This window comes from Crotalus tigris, unplaced genomic scaffold (genome assembly GCF_016545835.1).
Source record: "Crotalus tigris isolate CLP2741 ecotype Arizona unplaced genomic scaffold, ASM1654583v1 scf7180000021179.819088, whole genome shotgun sequence".
Taxonomy (NCBI): domain Eukaryota; kingdom Metazoa; phylum Chordata; class Lepidosauria; order Squamata; family Viperidae; genus Crotalus; species Crotalus tigris.
The window spans coordinates 358955-386637 of record NW_024098385.1 but is presented as its reverse complement, the minus strand read 5'-3'; the positions used below and the strand labels follow the sequence as shown (position 1 = coordinate 386637).

Sequence of the window (27683 nt, the reverse complement as noted above, 5' to 3'; positions counted from 1 at the left end):
GAATGGGAATCTCAAAAATAGTCTCTGTTGTATTGACACAACACTTTTAGCTTGATTACCGAATTAAGCTGTTGCCTGAGTTTGCACAATTCCTAAGATCATAAATACTAAAGCACTTGGGCTCATAAACACACAAGACCTTTAAACAAAACTATCCAAGTTTAGTATATTGTGCAGGCACTAATTTAATTAACTTAGTTAAGCATGTCTGAATTCAGCCACTGTGAGGAACAGGTATCTCCAAACTTAATGTGTTTTAAATCTTGTTCAGCTTATGCTTATAGATGCAACAGAACATAGCAATAATTACTTCCAAGAAAATATGCTTACATATTTTTGTGAACAACTCCCATGAAACTATTTGTAATGTAATGTGATATAGAATATAAAATCCTCTTGTGATAGTTCCTATAATTTTCCTTCACTTCTTATGGGTTATTGGCATTGAAAATGGATTTGGATATAACTCCTTGAACCCAACCCCTTATTGTCATCCAATCAAATGCAAGAAACTGTCTCCTTCTTTTCCATGCAACAATAGAATTTTAGGCATACTCTTTTAAGGAAAAATGAATCAAGGTTAATGTATCCATATCTTAGAAATTAGAAGAGTCTCCTCACTTCCAAGACTGGGAAATCACTTTTCCCCCAATATAAATACATTACATTTTATTGGAGGAACAAATGCTCATGTAAATCACACAGAGGACATTTAATCTCATTTTAACAGTTTTAAAAATCTGGGTCACTACTGAGACCTATTTACAGTAGCTTCATTAAATGTGGTTTCCAAAAATCCAAAATACAATTGCAGATGTACAACTGTCAATGTGGAAGACAACAAAAGATGAAGAATTTGAAGATGCATGGTGAGAATCTCAAGGCACGAAGAATATATTTTAACCTTTAGGAAGACATAAAAATGTAAATCAATATTCAAGTATTTTTTTCAAGTATTTTTTCTTCCAAAAGAATTAATAACTTTCAATAATTAGTGTTAACTATGCCCTAAAAGAGAGAAGATGTAATTTCATGTTGAGGTTTCTTTGCAAGATCCAATCTTGATCGTTCCCCAGGACCAGCGGTTTTCTCTTTCAAGCTTCCAGACTGGTGCTGGAGCCCATCCGCAGGGACCTTCTCTCTAGCAGAGTGTGTGCGTTGGGTTGTTCTCTGTGTGGTATTTATATGGTGTCTGGTGAAGCCACACCCAATCAGACACCACATAAATATGACGCATGGAACAGCCCAAAGCGCACATTCTGGTGAGACAGAAGTTCCCTGAGGATGGGCTCCAGCATGAATCCTAAAACTCAGAAGACTAAACCTCTGGTCCCAGGGAATTGACCCCGACTGGATCCTGCAACATTATCCTGGGACACGTAGATTCACCTTTATTCATGAGGTTTGTTTATGTATTAATTTATGTATTAATGTATTAATTTATATATTAATATGCCTGGAATAGAGTTCTACCACCCTATATTAAATCTTAGGCATATAACCAAGAGGCTGTTATGGAGTGACCAATTTCATCCTATTACACATTTTTTCTCTTCCAAGGGGTATACCCAACTAAGTATGATTTTTAAAGCTTTAGGCTCAAGCTATCCTAAGGAAAAATGAATGTTTTTTTGCTCCGGACAAATGGTCACCTATTCAAGCAAAGTGCATGAAATGTGATTTGGGGAAAGAAAAATGCAAAAGACGCTATGAGTAGAAAAGGAAGGTTTACTCACTACTTTTTGGATGTTTTTGCTTTCAAGGCCTCCTTTTCCTCTTCAAATTTTAACTTGTTCTGTTCTGTAACCCCTAAGATCCTCTCAATATCTTGAATGGCTCCCTAGAAAGAGATGGAAATGCTGCAAATTAGGCCCAGAGATTTCCCCATCCAGCCTCCCACTTATGTTTGGGCTTCTGGGCTGACCACAATGGGCACTCACCTAAGGCTATGTTGATGGAAGATGCTAAGCTAAAGCCAAGGAAACTGCACCACATTTCACTCTGTGGGTGCACATAGCTGGCTAGAGAATTCTGGGAATTGAAGTCCACAAGTCTTAAAGTTGCCAAGTTTGGAGACCCCTGCTCATGACTTATGGTGTTATCCAAAGCTGAAACTATCATCATCTGAAATTTACAGCCAGGACTCGTAACTAATGGCAAAGTTTGGGCAGAAATCTTGGTTCTTAGAAACCCCAAATGGTGACTTCAACATTTTCCAGAATTTTTGCAAAAATTTAATATGTTGCCTGAATGGGCAAATAGGATCTTCTGATTTTTGGACTTGTTTCCATTTGGGAAGACTGGACTTCAACTTTCAGAATCCTACAGGCTGCCCAAAGAACTAAGTATATGCAAGAATGAGATCAGGCATGCACACAGGGATGTCACCCAGGGGTGGGGTGCTGTCAACAAAGGCCATTATGGAGGTCACATCCATATATCGTCTTTACTTTTTGACATCCCTTGTGGACACCTGTGTGTAGGTGCCTTCATGGTGCCTTCCCTGGGGTTGAGATGGACCATTGCTTTCCAGTTCATCACTCAGAATTGCTGCTGCCACTGGGTGTATTTCACTGGCAGCTTTTGCACATTTGGAATAGGAACCAAGCAGTAGCACACAAAATACAATTCTTAACATTGACCGTGGGCAGTACAGGTTGGAAATACAATTGAAGGTTGTGGGAACTGGATAGGTCTAGTCTAACAAAGAGAAGGACTAGGGGTGAAATTATAGTCTTTCAATATTTGAGGGGCTGTCATGGAGAAGAGGGGGTTGATCTATTCTCCAAAGCACCTGAAAGCTGGACAAGAAGTAACTGGTGAAAGATTATTAAAGAGAGATTCAAGCTAGAATTAAGGAGAAATATCCTGACAGTGAGAACAATTAACCAATGGAACGGCTTCCCTCCAGAACTTGTGGATGCTCCATTACTGGAGGTTTTAAAGAAGAGATTGAACAGCTATTTGTCTGATATGGTACAGGGGGTTGGACTAGAAGACCTCCAAGGTCCCTTCCAACCCTATTATTCTATGTTCTATGTTAACTGGAGCTGAGCTACAACTGAGCTGGCCGTTCACAAAGCACCAGCACCCCAGAGATGCCAGAGACGGTAGTGCCCCCCAGAGGCACCCTAAGGGGTAAACACCTAAATCCAGTAGAGTCTTGCTTTGATACCCATAATATTAGGCAGAAAGTATACAAGTGCAAGCCCTGGGCTTACAACTATCACCTTTCTATAGCTTTTGGAACATAAACAGGCCTATTTATTTGCCTCCTTCTAATGGATGTGTTTTAATATTTCAAACATCTCAACCGTTTCATTTGACAAATCAATAGAAGTCTATGGGGAGAAGAGCATTTTTTTTGCCTCTCCAATTAGTAAATCCAAGAGCGGATGTATGCAAAATGAAAATCTAATTTCCTCAGGAGCTAGCCATTCACGCCAGAGAGAGTTGTGTTATGTATTTTTTTAAAAAGAAATATACCATTCGCTCTCAGCCCAAGTAAATCCATGCTCCCATATCAAAATTCTTAAATTTAACTAACAGATTCACTGGGAATCTCACAATATTGACCCCCAAGCTGTGAAATACGTACTGCTACAAGCAGAAGCGAGGATAGTTTAGCACTTGCTTGTACTGTAATACAGCATGGGATGTTTTCTGTCCTTGAACAGAAATTTAACTGGGATCGTTAGTTAATTAACACCTCACCTTAAAATTGGTCTCGGCATGCATATTAGGTGCTGATAATTCTTGATAGATGATGAAGAGATGCTGAGCAAAGGTCATGAGGACCCCCTGGAGATGTTCCCCAATTGTTCTGTTAATGATATCCAAAGAAACGTCTTTGCCAATGATTCTATTTGCAGGCTTAAAAACAATCGCCCTCTCATTTGGGCCTGTCAGATGGTGGAATTTAATGAATATTTTCAATCTCTTAAGGTGGCAATCTTCAGGGAGATACAAAAGACGAGGCTCCATTTTAACTTGTCAGTAAAAAGGATTTGTGTAATAAATATTTTTTATTAATCAAGTAATGGAGGAGGGCAAAGGCTTGAATCATTCGAAACACAAGAGTCCCATCTTTTCTAAAGCATCCCAAACATGTGAATAGGAACCGCTGGTGGTATGTAAACCCCAGGATTATTAATGGCAAAGCATCCTGTTGGAAACTTGGGTTTGCTCAGATCCACCCAAAAAACAGGAGTTCAACCATTTCAGTGAAGCTTGGGCTGTGGCTGCTCTTGAAGAACAGTTAGTAGGTAAAAATAATTATGGATATTTTTAATCTGGTTTTTCTGACACAATTCTGTGCTTTAAGGGTTTTTGAAGGAACCATTCTCTCCAGGCTTTAATCTTTCAGAATACTGGCACAGAGCAGGTAAAAGGAATTTTAAACTACAGGACTATCAAGGTCCAGCAACTCATTTCTCTCTCTTGGAAACTTACATCATTCCAAATGTGTTTCTTTTCTGGTCTTCAAACAAGATAAAAATGGTTCCTTCTTTTAGCTGTTGAGAGGGATAAGATGTTAAACTTCTTACTGTGTCTGGAAATTCTAAACATACAATTTCCCAAGATCAAATGCTAAGGCGCATTACATGGGATGATGTGATTTAAGAAGAAATGAATTTAAGAGCAAGCCAATTATTGTGTTCACTTCCAAGCTGATATAAAAAGGTGGTCAAGTATTCAGCAAGAGAAGCGTCTGGAAACAAACTATATTTGTAATTCCTTCCTCCTCTCCCCATCTCCCTCCGAGGCCTATCTGAACTCTATTAATAAAAGCACACAATCATAGATTTCATTGAAATTGATTATAGGGGCCAAAATATGGAGATTCTTTTCAGAAAAACAGTTAATGTGTGGTTCACTCATTTTATAGGTTTGCCCTCTATTTTTTCCCCATCCTATTTTCCTAGTGTTATTTCACTGAGATTAAAGCAGGCGTCCTTCTTACCCGCACATCATAGCCAATCCCGTGAGCCTTGCACATCTGGAGGAAAACATTGTAGTAAATGAAGGAAAGGCTGCCGTTCTTAATTGAGCTGCTCAGGAGAATGTGGCGGCTGACCAGGGACGTCTGGCAAAGGGGGAAAAAAGGAAAAGAGTGAATGCTGATGAATCCCTGATGGATTCCAGCTTCGAGGCAGTGCAGATTTATACCCAATCTTAAGCCCCCTGGCCTGTTTCCTCTGTCTTCTTCAAAGAAGCCACTCTCAGCCTTTGCAAGGAGTCAGTTGAATACAGATAAAGGGGGAGATTAGCGCTGTGACTTGAGACGGCTCCACCCTAAAGCAAGAGAAGGCTGGCTGCCATTCACTTGTCCCATGTTGAATTGCAGTGAGTTGTCAGGTGGTGAGTTAACTGGGGTGAGTCGGCTGCAGAGAATTGTCCTAAACTCCTGCACCAGCCCGAAACTGCTGAGAACTCCTTTGAGAATGCAGTAGTTCTCATACGTTTTTCTTGTGTCTCATAAACACACCGAAATGTTAAAATTGGTCTTAAGATTTTAGTCATACATGTGCTTCCTCACCATAAGCACTTCTACTTTTTCCTCCTCCTCTTTCCTTAAAAAATGGGCAGAGAGGGGTATTTTTCGGGCCCTAACAGTAACCCTGAGTGGGACAAGGGCAAATGTGGCCAGATTTTGTTATTTTTCTCTCCCAAGTATGGGAGGTTTTTAAAATAAATTCAAGCCTATTTTGGCCTGCAGCACAATTTTTATTCCAATCAGAAAATGGCAGGAAATTCTTGTGCCAACCTTGAGAGTTTTACTGCTGATCCAGAGGGCACCCCAAGTGCCATGAGAAAGGCACCGGGGGGCCATTGTCTGTCCACCGTTCTCCATCGACTGGCTAACACAACGTCAAGGAGGTTAATAATAGAATGTTTGCAAAACTGTGCTAAGCAAAATTGTGTCTGGTTGTTAGCAGAAATCAGTGGGGGGGGGGAGCCGAGGGGTTACAGCCATGCTAGCTGATGTCTGCCAAGTCATTTTGGTGGTAATCCAGTAAAGACCTGAATTTCAATGGGCACATGCAGGGTTCAAAATGTGCCATATGTAGAAAGGCAGTTTGGGAGGCTCCTTGGAACGAATGTGTCTCAAGCAGCTTTTGTTGATATTCCTTATTTCCCCTCATCCCAAATCTCTCATTCTCAAGTGTTATTTGAGGCATGAAACTGCTAACCAGAGGGGCGACTGCTTCTCTTCCTTGCACATCATGCTCACACGTGCACTATTACGAGACAAGCAAGCAGGCAAGGGGCTGTGGCTGGCTGCCTCTCCGAGGGCCCCCCTTCTCTCTGGGACCAGCTGGCTGAAAGAGAGGCTTCCAAAACAGGCACCCAAAGTTTTGAGAAATTTGTTCCTGGCAAAAGACGGCAGCAAATAAAATAAATGAATGCTTGATAAAATAATCCAAATCGCAGCTTAACAAGCGTAAACCCGGACATAGCAGCGATAACACCGAACTATTGTTTAAGCGGAGGCATCGGTCTGACGAGGCGCTTATTTCAGCTACAAAGCAGACAAACACATGCATAATGAACTGCTGGATGAATTATTAATGTCTTGCTTATTTAGCCTCATCTGTCTCAAAGATAATGTATCCTAAGTATAATGAGTGATTGGTTTTCTACATAATTACAGTAGCGGGTATCTAGGAAATTTGCTCTGGCAAAGGAGATTTCTAAAAATAAAAACCATCACTCGTACTCCGTCTCTGCTCCATTTTATCAAAATCAAAGCGAGCAGCCCGGTGAACACATAATAAATTCGCGGGGACAGAAGCATTATTAACATCATAATTTCACATAAAGTGTTTTTACTTAATCATTCATTATAGATCATCCACTGTAAAACAATTTGTCTCTGTTTGTTTCTTTTGGTTTTTTAAAAGATCTCATGTGCTGGTCCCCAGTTTTACCCCAAATGCTTGGCTGAATGAGGAAGAGGAAGAAGAGAAAGCAGTGATGTGCTGAGGGCTACTGGCAGGTCCAAAATGACAAAAAATCACAATAATCTGCAATTATTTTAATTTACAGAATTGCTGCTTGGTTACTTTCCATTTCTAAAACCTGGACCCGAACCAAAACTCCTCTTACCCCACGTAGTAGCTTGAGAAGGTCATCAATCTTGACATTTTGTAGCTTGGACACTTTGGAAAATGCACACAATCCAGCTATAAGGCAACTTTCCCATACAGGGGCGCCCCACACCCGTGCTAAAATGCCAGGTTTTTGAGATGTAAAAAAAACAGACCAAGATTTCCCCCCCCCCACACCTTTAATATAACATATAAGCAGTACAACTCAACTGAAAAACAAACTGAAATGTTTTAGGTGGGGGGAAATAACAATAAAAAAAACTTACAATAACATTGTTGCATGAAGATGCACATATTAAAACGTCCTGGAAATCAGGAGATCCAGGCAGTTCAAATGAGTATAAAGATTTATTGCCAGCTTAAGCTCTCTACAAGAATCTGAACTACTAACAGTCAAGGGAAATTTGTGGTAGTTAAGAATAGAAAGGAATTCCCTTGTGGGGGTAAAGGGACTCATGACCAATGACGCATTTGACCCCTCTCTGGGGCTCAGGCTGGTCATCTCTTACAGCTCACTCTTAAACTAATACTTTGTTGAAGGAACTTTTGATTTTTTGACAGCATCAAGTCTTGGGGTAGGAGCCTCTCAGCACGACACAACTTGCTTTGGGAATCTTTGCCCACTCTTCCTGGCACAAGTGCTCCAGATCTACCGGATTGCCTCTCCTGTGCACAGCCCTCTTCAGGTCATCCCACAGATTTTCAAGTGGATTCAGGTCCGGACTCTGGCCAGGCCATTCCAAAACTTTGATCTTCTTCTGGTCAAGACATTATTTTGAGGATTTGGACGTATAGTTTGTGTTGTCGTCATGTTGAAAGGTGTGTACTGACTACTATTTAACGTCAGTTTGCATGTGAATGGTTAATTCTGAACACAGCCACATTCCTAATTATAAGAGGGTGTAATAATATGCAGCCATATTATTTTAATTTTTTATTTTTATTTCCCCCCTAAAAGATTTCAGTTTGTTTTTCAATTGAATTGTACAGCTTGTATGTTATATTAAAAGTGAGAAAATATCAAAGTGATTTATTTTGGTCTGAGTTTTTTACATTTCAAAAACCTGGCATTTTAACAGGTGTGTGTAGAGTTTCTATATCCACTGTATCTGGTAACCTACAAATATGTTGACTACAAATCCCAGAATTCCAAGGAAGATGGGTTTCCATTGATCATACCATCTGGGAATTTTGAGAGCTGTACTCCAAAAATATGGAGCTTGGGGGGAGTTGGTTACAATGACATATACAGTTTTTATTACAAATAATAAAGTTAATAAAATTAATTATTACAGTTACTCATCAGTGGCAAGACTTCTACAGGACCAGCCCAAGAAAGTTTGCTACCTAAGCATAAAACCAGCAAAGACCGCCTCTTCTGCTAAGAACCAGAAGAAAGGACCCATCAAGTAATTATCTTCGGCCAGTTATGTTAAACCCAACACAAAACATCAGGCAGAGGGAAAGAACTGGTAATTTCCAAATGTAACTATAAGCAATTGATTAGTAAATTAAAATTTATTGTTCATAATGGGTGGGGAAATGATGGGGGCCACACTGCTCACATTGTCCCTAATGCAATGGGGTGATGATGCAGGAGGGGTCAGGGCAGCAGTGCATCAAACAATGGGGAACCAACACCGTTTAGGCCACAAACTGCTTATTTGTTCAGTCACTGGCCTATCTGTTTCTTCATTTGAAAGGAGCATCACTTACGGGTTGGGTCTGCTCCTTCTGCAGAGGCAGGTCAAGTGGTTTCTTTGGAGGAAGCTGCACCTGGAAGCGGCTGGAAGCACAGTTGAAGGTCCCCTCGGTTACGTAGAGCGCGACCTGGGTCATAGCCAAGTGATCACTATAGTGCAGATCCAAGTCTATTGCCCAAACCTTGGGAGAGAAATAGATCTGTCAAGTACAACTTTTCTTTTAGGCTTAGAAATAAACCTCTCGGCGTGAAAGTGAGATAGCCTTACTTTATATCTGGAGAGCACAAGAGGCACCAGCAGTGAACTTATTGTCTGAAAGGGCTCAGACATTTGTGAACCTGTCTTATGTTTTGTATCTGCCTACAATCTCAAATACAAAAATGCCTCCTCTTGGGTGAATGGAGTTGTGTTCTTTTTTAATATCTGAAATGTCAAAAAAGAACTCAATGAAAGCAACAAAACAGCAGGGTACCACCATTATAGGTAGTCCTCAACTTATGACCACAACTGAGCCCCAAATTTATGTTGCTAAGTGAGACAGATGTTAAGTGAGTTGTGCCCTTTTATGATCTTTCTTGCCACAGTTCTTAAGTGAATCCCTGCACTTGTTAAATTAGTAACATGTTTGTTATGCTTCCCCATTGACTTTACTTGTTGCAAAAGGGGATCACACGACACCAGGACACTGCAACCGTCATAAATATGAACCAGTTGCCAAGCGTCCAAATTTTGATCACATGACCGTGGGGATGCTGCCATGGTCATATGTCATTGTAACTTCAAACGGTCACAAGACTACCTGTATTGTCCCCTGCAGGTACTTTGAAAGGTGGGTATTATCAAATGCACATTGCCCATAACTAAATATGACTTGTTGAAGGGGGGGGGGTACAGGAAAGGTACATCGGTGCTTCGGAGGGCTGCAGTTTGGACGACACTAATCTTGCAGTAACGCGTAGCACTACCGAAGTTCAGCAGCTGTGAGATTCATGTCCCAGAAACACAAGCAAGATGAAGGTGAAGGTTCATTCTCCGAGTGTGTGGGCTGGTTTCGGAGAACGCGCCTTCACCCTCATCTTACACCCAAACTACAGATATTCACCGCTATTTCAAACGCAAGCAAGCGCCCATGCAAGAGCTTGCTGGACTTGCAGAAGCTATCTTCATCCATCCCCACAAGGCATCTATGGACAGTGGGGTGGGAGATAACAAGCAACTTCTAGATATCTAGATATGATCTATGACCTATTATTTCCTGTTTATATGTACAGGGTGAGCTTATGCACTGGAGACAAATTCCTTGTGTGTTCAATCACACTTGACCAATAAAGAATTCTATGATTCTATGGCTGACATCTGCAAGTTTAAGATGGTTTGGGGGTGAATATCTGAAGTTAAACTTGATAGAACGTTATCAGTGTGCTCAAAGAGGTAAGCACTAGTGTTGTAAACCAACAACAGTGCAAATGCTCAAGAAGGTTCCTATTTATGACCGCATCCATGGCCACCTTCATATTTTTTAATGTAACCATGACAAGCTGTACATCAAGTGACTGCAGCAAGTCATCTTCAGTTTCAGTTGTTCTATCTAAAACATATTTATAGTCACATATTTGAAAGCTAGCTCATCCCAGAGAGAGCTTAGGAAACAAGCCATATATCAAGTCTACAATTCAATAGGATTAGAAGCGGGCATAAAACAGACCAGAATTTTCAGGGGAAACCACTCGCTGCTCTGCAATAAATCACCACATGTGTCTCAATTGAAACAAAATGACTCCCCTGCCCTATTCTAGTAGGCTTGCTAAAACGAAGAAGAAGAGAAAGCTTGGAAAGTTAACTTTTTGTATTAAAGAAATATGAGGTTGTACACCTAAAGATGCCTGGGCTGCATCTGCAGGGAACCTGTTCATCAGCCTTGCTGACTGGGGAATTCTGGGAGTTGAAGTCCACACATCTTCTAGTTGCCGAAGTTGAGAGACACTGTTTTAAGGGAACCCATCCTTTCCAAAGATCTCTCCACAGCCTGGAAATGCAGACGTTTTGGTCAGGACAAAGATGGACCAGTTCCTAGGTTTCTAAACAAAAGTGCTCCAAAGAAATGGCAACTGAAACTACAGAGGAAATGTTCTTAAATAGTGCCTGGGATTTAGAACATGCCTGAATATTGCAGACCATGTAAGAAAATGTACAAATGCAGTGGTAGTATTGATATGGCTCCTCTATCCATGGCAATATACTCATGGTGTAAATAAGTAACTCTGTTTTCTGGGCTTACACGACACTGAATCATAAATTAAGCACCCTGCCTGTGTTTTCATGACCCCCAAGCTAACAAGTAGGTGGCCGTGGCTTGGGATGCCACTGAACAGAGACAGAGACAGAGAGACTGCCTTGCTTCAAGGCAAGGCAGTCAAAATTGCCAGCATTTGGAAATCGAGATGAAATTCAATAGGGAAACTGGAGGGGGAGAGGAGGAGGACGAGGAGGAGGAGGAGGGAGAGGAGGATTGGTCAACTCATTAAAAACAAAACAAAATCAGCTCATCAGTTCCATCTCCCCCCCAATCACTATCAGAACTGATGGAGCTTCTTGGATGAGAAGTGAAATATTTTCTTCTTCCTCGGGGGGGGGGGGGGAAGTCCAGTTTTGCCTTTCGAAGAAAAAAGCACCTTTGAGTAGTTATGGGACAGCAGCCTTTTCACTTCTGGAGAACTGAGCTTAGGCCGTGCATCTGGTCACAGGTTGATCACGCCCAGGAGCGTCTCCTGTGAATATCGGTCCTTTAGAAGCAACTCTCCCACAGAAGGACTTGGACAAGCCACTGAATGGTAAATGGCATCATTATAAGGGTATTAAGGGGTCAGACAGTCAAGGCCTCTTGCTAAACTGGAGCTAATTTCTGAATCATATTACAAAATAATGCCTCTTTTTATAACAGCAAATAAATCACATCCGAAACAGTTAATAATGAACCATCAAGTACCAGTTTTACTGTTGAATATCCTATTTGTCAACTTAAATATTTCTCGTTGCATAAGGAAAAGAAAGAGCTTTGGTCTTCTTTTGTAGGAGCCCTTGAAATATTGGAAGACTGCCATCATGTCACCCCAGTCCTTCTTTTCGTTAAACCAGACATACCAATTCCTGCAATTGTTCTTCATATGTTTTATCCTTCAGTTGCTCTTCTCTGCACTTTTTATTTTTATTCTGAAAAAGAGAACTTTCCCCTCTTCAAATTTCTGAAACCTCATGTTCATCCAATCCTATCCATTCTCTGGCAATGATCAAGTCTTCATGAAATATTAGTGCAGAGTAGATTCTTTGGAAAAAGCTCGTTTTTTCTTGAGGGAGGCGACGTTTTTTGCTTGTGGTCTTCTTCCAGTGATCAAAAGTCCAGGAGTTTAACTCTCATGTCTCAGCAGCTTCCGAGTTTTCCTGAAATGTTAGTGATTGCATTCTAGGCTCTCCTGGGATCTTGAATGAGATGTTGAAATCTTGGCCGACTTTCTATATGTTTGAAAGTTAGTGTTTGTTTGTTTTTAACATTTTCTACAATTGCATTATATTTCATGGACCTGGGTGTCCCTGGGCTTGGTGCTGCCAACTCAAGTTAGGCAGCATGAGATGTCAGCAGCTAAAGATACTTCCAAGGCTTTCAGCCTCACCTATCCAGGCTGCTGCTTGTACAACACAGAGAATTTAAATGTCAAATGCTGGTCACAGCAGCCTTACCATGACTGTTTTTAACCAAAGACCAAGTAGGACAGAGCAGCTTCTATTCTCTGGTGAGAAGGAATAATCCAGCTGTTGACACCTGGTGAAAAAACAAAGCTTCAGCCCAGCAGCTGGGACCCCGTTGTGAAAGACAGAAGCTCCTGACTCCCATGTGCAGGCATAAAAAGAAGATCTTGTAAAAGCTTTTGAGCCCCAGAGCCCCAAGCAAGGCTCTTGAACCAGAGTGTAGCCCTGTCTTATGCCCACTGGGACCTTTGTAAAATCAAACCCCTATCAATAAACAAATCCATTGTGGGCTCATAAATCCAAACTCATTTCCACTTCTTCCACACTTCTTTGGAGGGTTCAAAATTAGGGGAGCATGTGACATAAAGGGAGAAGCCCCTCTCAGCCTCTTGGTTAATGGAGATGTTTTTCGCCATGGGGGAAGGAATATCCAGTTTTGCTGTTGATACCCACAGAGTGTGAATTGATCTCAGTGTGCCTTAAGCAGAGAGCGTGTTGGCTGGAATCGTATTTCTCTCCCACCACTGAAGAGCCATAACTCTTTTCCTTAAGTCTCTGTGCTGGCATCCATCACCACCTGAATCACCTGCAGGCCCTAAGCCTACATTTGAAGTTCTTCCCCCCTCCCTTCTTCCGCCCCAATTTTCTCTCACCATCTCGCCCTCCGTCTTTCTTCCTTCCTATGCCAAAGGCCTGTCAACTCCCCACACTCACCTTAAACACTTTCTCCATGCCTGTTGTCAGCCCTCATCCATACTCTTTTTGCCCTTAACATCTTCTGAGATTCCCCCCCCCAACTTCTTAGTGGAGCTGACAACCTCTGATCATTTCCCCTCCAAGTATTAACCAGAGATAACCCTGCTCAGCATTTTAGATCAGCCTAGGTCAGGAGTAAGGGATCAAGGATGCAATTCTTGTATCACCAGTAGCCAATAAATCCTGCTGTCTCCATCCACCACTTGAGCTGTGTAGGCTGGGAAATCCCAGCCAGTGCGGTTCAGAAAGCCCCAATGGTGTGATTCTCCCATATCGCTCCACAGCAATCCGGGCGGATTCCCATTTGATGGCGATGGAATGCAAAACATGCATACAGATCTCACTATTATAGTTGGTTGCCCAGGCAGCCGGATGTTTAGACTGGATTTGGCATTCTTATCCATCTATTTGGTCCTCCCAAGGATCTGGGATGGGGAAATGTTGTTTCTGCATTATTAGTGCTTTGGTTGTAGTCAAGATCTGGGTTTGTATGTCTAAGCTGGCATCTTGTTCCTTTATGTTGCATCTTATTTTGTCACAAGCTGAGAGAATATTTTCGTGTATTGATTTCAACATGGAAAGGATTTTTTCCTGATCTTCATCCATATTCTCTTAATAGTGTATTAAGTTGAAGACCTTAGTATCAGACGTTAAAAATAATTCAAGCAGGCTAAATATGTTGCCCAGAAGTTCTCTTTACAGCTGAGTTTTTCAGAGCTGGTATCTGTCAAGGTCAAAAAAGTTTTTTCTGGAGTCTGGGCTTCAAGCCAAGTCTCTTTTAGGTAATAACAAGTTGTAATACCATACTTCGCCACAAGATGTCACCAATGCTGTTTAAAGCTTTTTAAGTCCAAAGATTTTATGACAGTTTTTCAAGTTTTATTTCTTTTTTTAAAAAATTAAAACAGACGTCTGCAGTAAGAATAGGAAAACTTTTAGTCCCCAAGTTTCAAAGGCACATATATCCAATTAGATTAAAATTGTTTATAGTTACTTTAATTCCCCTGGATAGTTAGTCACCGCTTTTCTTGGAGGGTGGGGTAGATATTCCCTTCCCTCTCTCCTCACGGGCAAAATACTTTGGGCAGCTTTTTCAGGAGAAAATACTTAAAGTCTTAAAGAGAAAATCAGATCTCACCCAGTTTCATCCATGTTGCTTTAAAGGTGCTTGATGGTGATTTTGACTTTGGCTTTCAGCAGCTTAATGATGAGCCATATTGCTATGGCCGGTCTTTCCCCCACCGGTTTGGAGGGCAGCCCTGAATCAAGCAGAAGGGCAGTCGCCCTCCTGCGATCAAGCAGAAGTCTCCTTCTTGCTCATCGCCCCTACAGGGCGACTTTCGACCCTTTCCAGGGTCCCCCAGCGGGATGAATTCGGTTGCGGAAGATGGAGCTCGCCTTCCTGTATCCGCAGAGGACACGATGGCAAACCGGAAGTCCTTATCTTTTTGAATTCAATGGTCCCACAGCACTTTAGCTTTTTCATTTTCTATTGCTTTGTCTATTTTGTGGTCCCACCAGTTCTTGCTTGCAGCAAATGGTATTTCTTAAAGATCTTCGAATGTACTGTTGTTCCTACTTTGTCATGCTTTTGCTTGTAGTCAGTTTGTGCGATCTTCTTGCATCAGCTAACTAGATGTTCCACTACTTCTTCAGCTTCTTTGCAGAGGTGGCACTTGCTGTCTGTTGCTGTCTTCTCAATTCTGGCTTTATATGCCTTTGTTCTTAAGGCTTGGTCTTGCGCATCCAGAATTAGCCCCTCTATTTCTTCAATTTTCCTGCTCTTCGCCTTTGCCAAATCTTGTTATTATCTGTTTTGGTAGTCTTTTTATGATTTGGCCATGTAATACTTTGCTTTGCCCATAACTTTTTTCTATACTTCATCTGGCCTTTTTGAAGGTCAATCTGAGCCGAGGTGGCGCAGCAGTTAGAGTGCAGTACTGCAGGCCACTTTAGCTGACTGTGTTCAGCAGGTCAGCAGTTCAAATCTCACCGGCTCAAGGTTGACTCAGCCTTCCATCCTTCCGAGGTAGGTAAAATGAGGACCCAGATTGTTGGGGGAAATATAAATATATATATATATATATAAATTGCTTACTGGTGTACACCGCTTAGAGAGTGCTTGCACTTAAAGCGGTATATAAGTCTCATAAATAAAATAAATAAATAAATAAATCTGATCTCTCTGAAATTCAGTGAACTCTCATAATGTACAAGCATCTGTCCATGTTCTTCACTGTCCTTCAGGTATTTTTCCAATGCCCTTTGTTCTTCTTGTAACCTTCCACACCGATCTATGCACCTTGGTAAACAGATTCTATCAACATCACTGCCTGGATGAAGGATATGATTCACTGTCATTATTTTTCTCATTCTCCTACCGAGATCTGCTCTTCTAGTTGCAGATCTAATGACTGGAATTGCCCAGGCGTTAATTGCCTGAATGGCATTCCTCCACTGAGTTTGGACTTTAAGATCTTCTCCACTCTCTTGATGTATTCATTTCTAACCTTCTTCTTGACTTCAGTGTCCTTGATATTGTCAGCTTGAAGGATGCCCAGATATTCGTAGTGATTGTCTTCATTCAGACTCTTCATACAAGTTCCATAGGATATTTTGATTCCTTCAGTTTTCACAATTTTTCGCTTATTGACGATGAGGCTGACACATTTGTCCAGTCCAAATTCCATTGCAATATCTTGGTTGTATCTTCACACAGTGTAAGCAGGGATTCCATGTGAATACAGCTTTAGGTTTTCAGATTATTATTACTATTACTAATTTTAATTATTCTTATTTTAATTCAGATTATTATTATTTTGCAACATCCCAACAACACAGGAGATACTGTGTAAAATATAAATGTTCAGAGTGAATAAAGCCACAGTAACAGCATCATTCTTTACAGGAGGCACACAAATGTTTCAGCTTTAAAATCTGAGAAGGACTGGGAAGCATAAATTCTTAAACAATTGCTAAATTATCACTTTTCTTTGTTCCATTTAATTTTCTGCCTCCAATATTGACTTCTATATTTTTACAGGGAGTGCACCTATTTTTTTGTGTGTGCTTTTTAAAAAAGAGGCTAGATTATACAGTAAAAATGCCAATTAGTAAAATATTAATGCAAGTCAGTTCTCAAAAGAGAGTGCTGTTTATTATGGTTACAATTCACAATGGGACTGAACATTTTAGCTGGGATTACAGTTATCTGATTTGGATGCCATCTAGTGGTGACTGGTGAAATACTTTGATTTACCAAACATTCCAGCCAAAACCCATTGCAGGTAGAGTCCTTGACTTATAACCGTTCATTTAATGACTGTTCAAAGTTACAACGGCACAGAAAAAAATGGATTGAAATCAGTCTTCACACTTACAACCGCCCTAGCATCAAATGATAAAATCCATCATGGCACCTGGCATCAATGCACTGCTGCTTGGATGTGTGCACAGACTAAAATACACTAAAACCATAAGTAAACTATAAATTACTCAGAAGTTACTAAAACATTAGAGCAGAATAATCGCATGATGTGCTTCCCAGTGTGGGAAGAGGCAAGACAGGAAGATTCCCCCATTTCCGTAATGGCAGCCCCAGGAGGAAGCCTTCTCATGCGCTCCCGAAAACAAGAAGGCCGAGGCTTGTCTCCTGCAAGCCACATGCCCAGAAGCCCCGTCTCGGAACAGAAGATTTCAGAGAAATGCTCTTTGGATTGTGTTGCATTAAAAAGCAGCCATGAAGAATCACCGTCCCTCTTGCTGCCATTTCCAGGCTGTAAAATATTCTTCTGCAGGAGATTTAGTTAAGGGCAGTTTGAAAATTCAAATAAATTACATCTGTTACTTCCCTTTTTTCAATTTTTTTAGGGTTTCATTCAAAGAATTCTAAGGATGGGGGGGGGGGGAGGAAAAGCTTTCCGTAAGACAGGCATCCATTTCTGAAGCTAAATAACTTGGCAGCCACTTTTGAAAGAGAGGAACTCAGATTTTCCAAAATAAAAGCTAAATGTGCCAGAGATTTCATCAGTCATTAAGTCTTTGGGAAACGCTGGCCTTTCTGGCATCCTTGTGCAAAAGCCTACCTTATCTATGGAGATTCTCAGTCATCCAGGTCATGGTTGTCCCAAAGGAGCTTTTTCAAAAGGCAACTGGACCTTCTTGCTTTTCCTTGAAGATATTTCACTTCTCAGAACTGAAGAAGCTTCTTGGATGAGAAGTGAAAAACAAAGGAAAGTCCAGTTGCCTTTTGAAAAAGCACCTTTGGAACAAGCCTACCTTATACGTTTCCCCCCCCCCCCATGCTCTGCAATCTTCCCCTCAAATATCAGTGTGCGGAATGTCTCCCCACAGGCCTACACAGCAACCATGAGAGAAAAGACGTGAGGTGTGTTTTGACAGCTCCTTCCTACAGTCAGGATCTTTCCTTCCTTCAGATTCCCAAGTGGGAGATGGTTACAAAGCCTAGCAAATTCCTGAATATTGGAGAGATAGGGTGGGTGAAAATTAGAAGCAATTTCTGGAATGCCCCTCCCTGCATGATGCCCACTGGTCCTGACTAGGGAAGTTGGTCAGAGCTGTATTTTCTCCTTTGGGATCTGTGAATCCCGAAGCCCCTTCTCAAGTGCCATCATAAGCGCCAGTGTCTTCCTTAGCAGATTTCCCGAGAGCCTCCACAGAAGAGGGCCGCCTGCAGGCACCATTTGCCCTGAGAGATGCTCTCCAGAACCCTTAATCGGCTTCATTATATTGGAAATGTTTTCATTCCCCCAATCTATAAAATCACCCAGGATATTTTGAGGTGTAATGGAGGATTACATGTTTTACAAAATGTATTGTCTCACCAATAACCTGCCTTACAACGTTTGTTTGTAATTCCAACTTCTGCTTTTAATAGCATTTGTGAAAAAATAAAGAGCCAACGAAACAAAGGCTCGGAAATACAGATCTTGACAAGCAGAAAGTCACTCAGATAAAGGGCTTCTATTTCCTTTCTCAAACTAATTTGTGCAGTGTCTGCTTGAGGGCTTGATTTGCTTCGTTTTGCTTTGTGATGATGAAGGGTTGCATTGGGGATTCGAAACTTTCAGATTTCTTTAATCATAGCAGTGACGAGAGAAAAGTCTTCATGTACCTACTCAGCTCTCCTTAACCAATTACATATCCCTTTCAACAGGCTAGCTGGGTCATTTCTAAAACTGTTTTCTAAACTAATTAAAAAAAAATCCTACATGATCTGTCTAGCATTTAATCAGTGAAATAACAAATTGAAGAAGGTATTAAAGTAATGTCAGGGAAAAATGGACAACTATTTTTCCTAGCTGAAGAATAGAGAAGGTATTTAGAAAACAGTCTTTAAAAAGATTTGCTCTCAAACATTCCCGCTTAACATATAGTTAGACCAGTGGTTCTCAACCTGTGGGTCGGGACCCCATTTGGGGTTGAACGACCATTTCACAGGGGTCGCCAAACAACGCAGTCCGCCGTTTTTTCCCTCCTTTTCCTTAGCTGTGCTACTCCCTTTTATTCTATTGGCTTTTGAAAGCCAATAGAATAGACTCTCTTGAATAGAGTCTAATTCTATTGGCTTTCAAAAGCCAATAGGAATTGTCCAGGCTGTCTCTGCCCTGCTCAGCCTGCCAAAAGTCCCATTCTGCAAATGGTGCTGCACCAGTTGAGTAGTCCTCGATTTACGACTGGTTGAGTAGTCCTCGACTTACGACCGGTTGGGGGTCGCAGCATTAAAAAGGTTGAGAACCACTGAGTTAGACTGTAATCCATCACTAAAAGATGCTTCATTGATACTGAAAAAAAATGAATTTGTAGCTAATCAAAAAAGAACTGTCTTCTTCAGAAGCTTCCTTGGGCATTCCACAGACCCAGAAGCTCGTGTCTGAAGAAGCAAAGGTGTTGTCTGGAGACTCCAAACCAAAACAGAGGGATAGAATCAAGATCACGTGAAGTATTAATACCACTTTACAATGCCTTGGTAAGGCCACACTTGGAATACTGCATCCAGTTTTAGTCACCACGATGTAAAAAAGATGCTGAGACTCTAGAAAGAGTAAAAAGAGCAACAAAGATGATTAGGGGACTGGAGCCTAAAACATATAAGGAACGGTTGCTGGAATTGGGTATGTCTAGTTTAACGAAGAGAAAGACGAGGGGGGACATGATAGCAGTCTTCCAATATCTCAGGGGTAGCCACAAAGAAGAGGGAGTCAAGCTATTTTCCAAGGCGCCTGAAGGCAGGACGAGAAGCAACGGACGGAAACTGATCAAGGAGAGAAGCAACTTAGAACTAAGGAGAAACTTCCTGACAGTTAGAACAATTAACCAATGGAACAACCTGCCTCCAGAAGCGGTGAATGCTCCAACACTGGAAGTTTTTAAGAAGAGACTGGCCAGCCATTTGTCTGAAATGGTGTAGGGTTCCTGCCTGAGCAGGGGGTTGGACTCAATGACCTCCAAGGTCCCTTCCAACTTTATTATTATTATTATTATAGAAATCCTATCACTATCACATTCTTTGGACATCATTTTTGTTCCTTTTGCCTGGTAGTGACAATTGAAGCTTCATATTCTGCCTTTCCACAAGTAATCAGGTAACTGGACATATAGCTTTCTTCCACAACTTCACAGAGACCTACATCATTCCTTATTTTTAACCTCAAGACATCTTGAAATGAGAAAAAGGATCTGAGCCAAAGTCACCCATGGAATTTCCATGGCTGAGCATGGATTTCAACTGGGGTCCTCTCAAGTCATAGACCAACACCTTAATCACAGTACCAAGTGGACTCTGGTTGTGGACCGTAACAATAAAGTTATTAGATAAGCTGCTCCTGATTGTTCTGATGTTTGGTTGTGGTTCCTGCGCTGAACTGTTTAGTTCCTCTTTGGCCCCATTATATTGTCAACCAGCAGTTCTCTGTATTAGGAACCTAACCACTTAAGTCTTGATTCTCACTGTCAATCAATTCTCTTATTGTGTGAGAGGAAAGTCAGTTCATAAAATCTGTAAGTTCTCTTGGAGATGAAACTAGCTTGTATTGTGTTGAAAAAACTATAGAGATAGAAACAGCCACATTGCTTGAAGCAATGTGATAACATGGCCATATTTGTACTAAACAGCACAGTAATTGGCTTACTGAATATGAGTTGAGTTGCTGTGAACAATTATTGAAAATATATTCAATATTATTTCTAATTCTAATTTTGGTCCATTTCATTCTGTTCCGTCTTCTTTCTTTCAGAACCATGGCTATAATACAAATGGTGTACAAATCAGAGCTAACTCAAGATATTACACAACTCTACAAACCTTCCTTATATAATCTGAAACATATAATCCAAGATTTCTTTTCTCAGTTGGCCATTTGTTGCAGAGAAGAGCAAGAAAGATGATTAGGGGGCTGGAGGCTAAAACATATGAAGAATGGTTGCAGGAATTGGGTATGTCAATTCTAGCAAAAAGGAGGCATGATAGCAGAGTTCCAGTATTTGAGGGGGTGCCACAAAGACAAGTGGGTCAACCTATTTTCCAAAGTACCTGAAGGCAAGACAAGAAACAGTGAATGAAAACTAATCAAGGAGAGAAGCAACCTAGAACTAAGGAGAAGTTTCCTGAGAGTGAGAACAATTAACTAGTGGAACTGCTTTGCCTTGTGGGAACTCCATCACTGGAGGATTTTAAGAAGAAACTGGACAGCCATTTGTCACAAATGGTACAGGGTCTTCTGCACAAACAGGGGTTGGAATAGAAGACCTCCAAGGTCCCTTCCAACTCTGTTATTCTGATCATTTAAAAATTCTGTGACTAGCTCCTGTGTGCTGAAGAAAGTGCAATAGCCACAGGGACCTCGAGAATCTTGCTGGAGACTTGCTGAAAGAGCAAAGGAAATTCTCCCCGCATGGCCCTGTCCTAGCAATTGACAAAACTATTTTTTATTATTCCATTGAAAGTTGAAGAGCAAAAGTGAAGCGAAAGAAAAATGACTCATGGCTGGACTTGTGTGCAGGAGTCACACATGGCTGATCAATGGTTTCCTCAAATTCTGAGGTTACTTTGAATTGCTTCATTGGTGGCATCCCAAATAATGGCAGCTCCTAAACAACTTTCATGTTTCATCTCCCCCCAAAATTGAAGGATTATCTCAGATCTATGAGCTATCAGCAAAAACCTGTCCCATTTTGTACTGCAGAAATTTCTGGGATTCTGAAAAGATTCCTATCATATGACAATCTCTGGGATTTTGAGATATTTAAGTACTCTTTCACTATAGTGGTAACAGATGTTCAATGATATATTTAATTTTTAGGTTTAGTGAAATAACATAGATCATTGGTTATTTTCAGTAAAAGATAATTCCTGGCGGATGCCTGAGTGTACAATAGTTCTGCAGAATTTATTTCAGCCTTTGAGCTACTGATCTAAAATGGGAATTGGGAAATTAGTGTGAGAGTGTTTGAACGAGTCTAATCGGATTCCTAGTTTGCCAAAAAAATAATGCTTTCAGAAGCACAATCTTTGGTGTAATCTCTCTCACACACAACAAGACAGATGGCACCATTAATTGCCTTTATATCTAATTAAGTTGGGGGGAAAAAAGTCGGCTTAAGTAATGCTAAAGTTGTGGTACAAGCTGGGAAACGTAGGAGATTGCAAGGTAGAACCATTGGGTGAAAGAGGCAGGCCAAAAGGGGCTGATGTGGCGATGAAAGGAGGGGAGAAGGCAAAGGGCAAAGACTTTGCTGGAGAGCCGTTCAGGGGAGAAAAAGACACAGAGGAGAGAAAGAGATCAAACTATTTAACTGGGCTCCTTGGCAGCAGGAAGTTATATGTTACACAACTGAACTCCAGCCAGAGTAAAATGGAAGCTTCTGCTCCCAAATCAAAACAAACCTTGCTTCGCTTTGTTCCCAAATATTTTCTGTTTTTCTAAAGATGAGTAACAATTTGGCTGGACGTGGAGGAGATTCTCTTAGGACAGATTGACTTCTATATGAGGTCATTCACAGAATTAGAGGGCTGAAAGGGACCTTGGAGGGCTTCTAGTCCAACCTGCCCAAAGCAGGAAACCTTATACCATCCTGAAAAATGGATGCCTAATCTTTTCCTGAAAACCTCCATTCCCTTGGGTTGATTTATTCTGCTGGCTTAAAACACAAATATTTTACCAGGAATCTACCCATCAATTTTTAATACTCTCCCCTTGATGTCAAGGAACAGAAAACCGATGGTTAAAATGACAAACCTAGCATTTGCAGGCACCCCCCGAGAAATGTAAACCACGCAGAATAGTCCCTGAACCTAAAGGCTAAAAGGGATGAGCATTTATTCCTGTGGATTTTCCAAAGCACATATTTCTGAGGATCTGGGGTTAATTAGGGTGCAGTACCAATGAAAGGAAACACTTGGCTGCATCCCACTCCGACCCCAGGAATTCAGAGGTCCTGCCGCGCTGGCCAGAGTGCCAAAGGAACGGAAGCTTTACCTTTATGGCTCACCTGCTGCCTCAAGGTCTGCGGGTGGATGAAAGTCACAAAGTCGATAGAAAAGTATCCAACCACTCCCCTGGATTTGCAGGCCTCTCCAATTTTAAAACACAGCAGATTAAGGAGCTCGGGTTCAACTGAAGCCTGAGGAAGGGTAGTTCCTGAAGACCGCAAGGGACTGTCCGCGTGAAACTGGTCCCCACAGGAAACCATCGTGACCTCCCCGGTAGGTTCAATCAGCATGTCCACGGTGAGGCTGGTGAGGCTGTCTGAAGGTGGGAAGGCTTCTATGACTCCACCTGGTTGGGGAAACGAGAGCAGCGTCAAGCCACTCATTCACGCCACCAATGCACCCTCTGCCGAAGGAGCAAAGGGATGATTCTCTTTAAAACTACCGTTTACAGCCACTCCACCACCCGGAAATTTAACTGTGGGGTAACTTTAGAGAAGGGAGGGAGCTGGGAGCCTCAAGATCATTTACATGAATAAACACATCCTTCTTTCCATCCTGGGGGGAGCATCCTGTCCAAAATTGGCGAAATCGAAGATGGCTGTCTGTATTTCATTCTTAAAAAGATAAAAACTGTAATGGGGAAGGAAAGAGGATGGAGGTGAAGAAATATACCAGTGAATGAGAACAAAGTGCTGGCGATATAATTATCCCTGATAGCACTTAGCAGGAATGTAGCAGTCTTATTTACCTTGACTCACAAACGTTTGGAGGAATTTCCCCCATGTAGGAAATCGTTTTCCATTGACAGCCTGGGCGTGCTGTGCTAAAAGGCCCGGCAGCTCCTGAGAGAGCTTCACCAAAGCTGGTTCCTGCAGAAACAAATTAAATAGAACCACAAGCAATTTTACTGCAGAAATGAAAACGGCTTGTGGGGTGATTAAAAACCAGGCCTCCAACAGGCAGTGTGGTTACTGTTTAACCACAGCCAGGAAGTCTTTTTTAAACGTTTCCCCTATCTTCTTTCATGTATCTGGAAACTTTGGGGTCTGTCCCCCCCCCCACAACCTCTTCCTTAAAAAAGAAGGGAATATATTTCTTTTTTAGCCCCCTATTTAACAACAGCAACACAAATGGGGGTTGAAGAGATTAAAGCCACTCATATTAACCTATTGAGAAGCTCTATTTATTCCCCTTTAAGAGATATGGATTGTCTCTTTACTCAAAGGCTTTCCCCCACCTTCTCCTGTGGGCTTACATGTAGAACCCACATTTGCGGACTCTTCCCCATTTCTGCACTCCATATAGTTTTCACGTGCACCCATTCTCTCCCCTAATGCCCCGAGATAGTTAGCGTTGGAGAGGCTACTTTTGATCTTAGCTCTTGATTTGGCTCGGATGTCCTCTCCTTGGCTCTTGTCCTACCTCACGAGCTACCTCTGAGCTACATTGTTTTGGCTGTGGGTCCCTCATCAAAACTGCCCTCAATGAAATCAAAGACCAGCTAGGTAAAACTGGGATCAGCTGGGTGCAGGACATAAAAGGATGCTGAGACAACAGGCAGGCCACGTAGGATGCTTCCCAAGGGCCTAAAACAACCACAGATTTGCACACATACAAAAGGCAACAACCCAGACCCAGGTCTTAACTTCATGGTGTCAATCAGGCCCACATTCTGGAAGCTGAGCAAGCACATCAAATTTGGCAACTTTGTACATCATGTTCCAGGTCACTCTTCTCTCACTACTTTACAATCACTTCCCTTTTTCCCTTGAGCCCTTTTCCTTCTGCTTCACGACCCTTGAAATTAGAAATGTCCCATGCTCCAAAGAGGATTAATTGCCCCTTCACACCACAATCTTGGGACTCAGTTGTTGCTCCTCCTGACTGGGTCGGACAGTGAAACATCTCCCTCGCTCCTTTCGTCCTCCTGCTGAAGTCGGGCTCTGTCCATTTTTAAATGCTTTCTGTTGGGAATCTGTGCTTTGTCCACTAAAGAGGTAAGGATATCTGCCCTTTTCTGTTTATCCAAGGTCAACTTCTGAATTTCAGACCCCAAAATGTATTTTTGGACTGTCTGGAAATAGAACAGCTCCCTCTTCAGCATGTGGCCTGGTTAACTTATTTGGGACATCTACTGCCCATAGACAGAGAATCCCTGAACACAGCTGAATCTTTCTGAATAATGTCTGGAAAGGTGCAAGAGGGAGGCTCCTGGAGATTACATGCCCTATAGCCTACCTTGAATCCAGGGGAACAAGCAGAAAACAAGGAGTCGCACAGTGTGAGGCTAAGCAATCCCAACCTGCACTTTTTGCAAAGGGAAGTTCTATCTTATGGGGTATTACTCTTTAAATGAACTAACTGATTTGCTGGGAGTTGGGCAGCATATTACTATTATGGTTCATTGCACAGCCAGCCAGATGTTCAGACTGGATTTGGCAGTTTTGTCCATCTATCGAATCCTTTCTGAGGACCTGGAATAAGCAGATGTGGATGCTTGGCATCGCCACAGGATGTAAGCTGCTCCAAGCAAAGCTGCCTTTTGCAATTGACTGATGAGGATTTTGTCAATGTCAATATTATCATTATTAGTAATAATAATCCAGGGATCCCAGTGGTTATTGACACACTGGGTGCCCTATCAAAAACTCTTGAAAGACACTTATAAAATCTGTAGATTGACAACAATTCCATAGACTAATACATTACAACATCCTAGGTTCTTGGGAAGAACTCAGTGAGAATGAAGGACAATACCAGCTAAAGGACTGGCCATTGAGATTTCACACTGTTGTGTACATAATTATTATTATTTGGTTGTTCAGAATTCCTGATTTTTCAGAAAGCCTTTGGACACGTTACACTTCTTAAGAAGGCTGAGAGGCTGTGTGTAAGGGAGGCCTGTTTGTGCTGCAAGGTCACTTGATAATAAGAGTGGCAACCATGAATGGCAAACTTTCTCTTGGCCTATGACTTTTTCCTACCTTTGGGAAAGCGAAAATGTGTGGAGCTACGCTGAGGAGGAATGTCTTAACAGGCTACAAGTCGCAGGGCCCTGCAATAGCACTGAGCGTGCTGAAGAAGACCATATAGACAAGAGACAGAAGAATGAATGACTTGTGGTTCCTTTCACATATAACTAATTTGGGAATCAGAGAGAATTAATGATTTCCCATATGGAGCGCAGGGAGGGAAGACTGCAGGGTCCACAAAAATGTGCTTTTCATTGATTAACGCTGGTAAGATGCGCTGCCTGCAAATCAATACATACCATTAAGTTGCTTTAGTCTTATTATCATCAAATTAGGAAAGGCCATTTTCTCCGATCTTCCTGGGTTAGATCTCAGGATAGTTATTCCAGGATATTTAATATCTGAGATATTTATTCCCAATCCAAAAACATCCCCCCCCCCAAATCTTTGTAACGTGTCCTTTCATACCATGACAGTTCAAAGGGTTTGTCTTCTGTTTGCAATGAATTTGCAAGAGCAGAGATGATCTGACTTCTAGGAGGTCCCTTTGTTGAGGAAGGGGCAAGGTAGTAAGAAGACCGCCGGGCTCAGGGAAGGAGGTTTGGGTCCAGCCAGGCCCCACCCAGGTTCTCTCAACCGCCTTGGAGGATCATAACAGATTATAACAGAATAACAGAGTTGGAAGGGACCTTGGAGGTCTTCTAGTCCAGGGGTCCCCAACCCCCAGTCCGTGGACTGGTACCGGGCCGCAGCGTGCCAGCAACCAGGCCGCACAAACAAGCAAAACCCCATCTGCAGGATGCAGGCAGCACACAAAACCACACCCCCTCCGGTCTGCGCAAAAATCTCTCTCCACAAAACTGGCCCCCAGTGCCCAAAAGGTTGAGGACCTCTGTTCTAGCCCAACCCTCTGCTCCAGCAGGTGATCCTACAGCCAACTGTGGCAACAAAGGTCGTAAACTGGAGCATAACAACTGTCTCACTTAGCAATGAAAATTTTGGCTCAATTGTGGTCGTAAGTCGAGGACTATCTGTAAATCTAATTATCTGTCCACAAATGGCTCATCCATCAATAGCGCCAATGTTGATATATTTCTTAAATGGGCTTCTTCCCCATCTGGTTTCTAAATGATGGCTGTGATTTAAAATTCTTTCTGAGGGCCCGGTGAAGAAACGAAACTGCCTTCCCCCAGTTCGGAACTGCTCCAGACTTCGGCCCTTTGAACAGATTAACACACAAAGCGCAGAAATTTCCTCCCGTCCAACACAGGCCGATGGCTTACACGCACTCCACAGTTTGTTTTGTTTTTCATTTTTGTTACTCTTTGGGCCCTACACAAAAGAGCAAACAAATGCAGGAAATGTTTTAGAAAGCAATCCATCACCAGCCACACTTACTTAGAATTTAGGGCTACATGCTTGAATGTGCTGCTGAAAATTTGAAAATTAACAAAAGTCCTGATTTTTCCCCTTTTTTTTCATGAGATGTCATCTTTTGGAAGGTAACATCATGTAAAACAGCTGCCATTACCGAGTCCCGCAAATGGTTTTCCTATGTAAAATGGCTTTGTAAAATATTTGCTCCATCTGCTGAAAGGAGTGAAAGACAATTTTCCTTGATACCTAATGGCCCATTTCAGCTGGATGGGAAATGATTTGCCCGCCTAGCGCCTTGCGTCGGACCAAATGGTGAGGGCCTTCCGCAGAAGTCTCTTCTTAGGCAGCATTATCTCCCCTCAGCCTGGCTTCGGCTTCTTCCCATTACTGGCCCTTCACTCAGGATCAGCGCACAGGCCGAGAGTGGCCATTGTCAGAGTGGAGAGCATAGATTGTGCTTCAGTGCACAGCTGTTGGCCCCACCAGTGACCAGGAGATGACCGTTTCTCTCGCAACTTTCCACCACTTTGTGTTCCTGTTTTCCCACATCATGTGGGCCTCGCTGAGG

At 42.0% G+C, this 27683-nt stretch overlaps 1 protein-coding gene across 9 annotated transcripts in view; it reads right to left on the bottom strand.

Moving 5' to 3' along the window:
- Nucleotides 1–652: 652 nt before the first annotated feature.
- IQCH (IQ motif containing H) overlaps nucleotides 653–27683 on the bottom strand; it is an 85178-nt gene continuing 58147 nt past the window's right edge. For all 9 annotated transcript variants that reach the window (XM_039369666.1, XM_039369659.1, XM_039369663.1 and 6 more), the window contains 8 exons: nucleotides 23515–23635; nucleotides 22826–23112; nucleotides 8829–8996; nucleotides 4964–5086; nucleotides 4453–4514; nucleotides 3715–3823; nucleotides 1737–1840; nucleotides 653–904 (listed from right to left, as the gene is read on the bottom strand). In XM_039369666.1, coding sequence (XP_039225600.1) covers nucleotide 904; nucleotides 1737–1840; nucleotides 3715–3823; nucleotides 4453–4514; nucleotides 4964–5086; nucleotides 8829–8996; nucleotides 22826–23112; nucleotides 23515–23635 — 975 coding nt within the window. In that variant the 3' untranslated portion in view covers nucleotides 653–903. The remainder of the gene's footprint in view (nucleotides 905–1736; nucleotides 1841–3714; nucleotides 3824–4452; nucleotides 4515–4963; nucleotides 5087–8828; nucleotides 8997–22825; nucleotides 23113–23514; nucleotides 23636–27683) is intronic.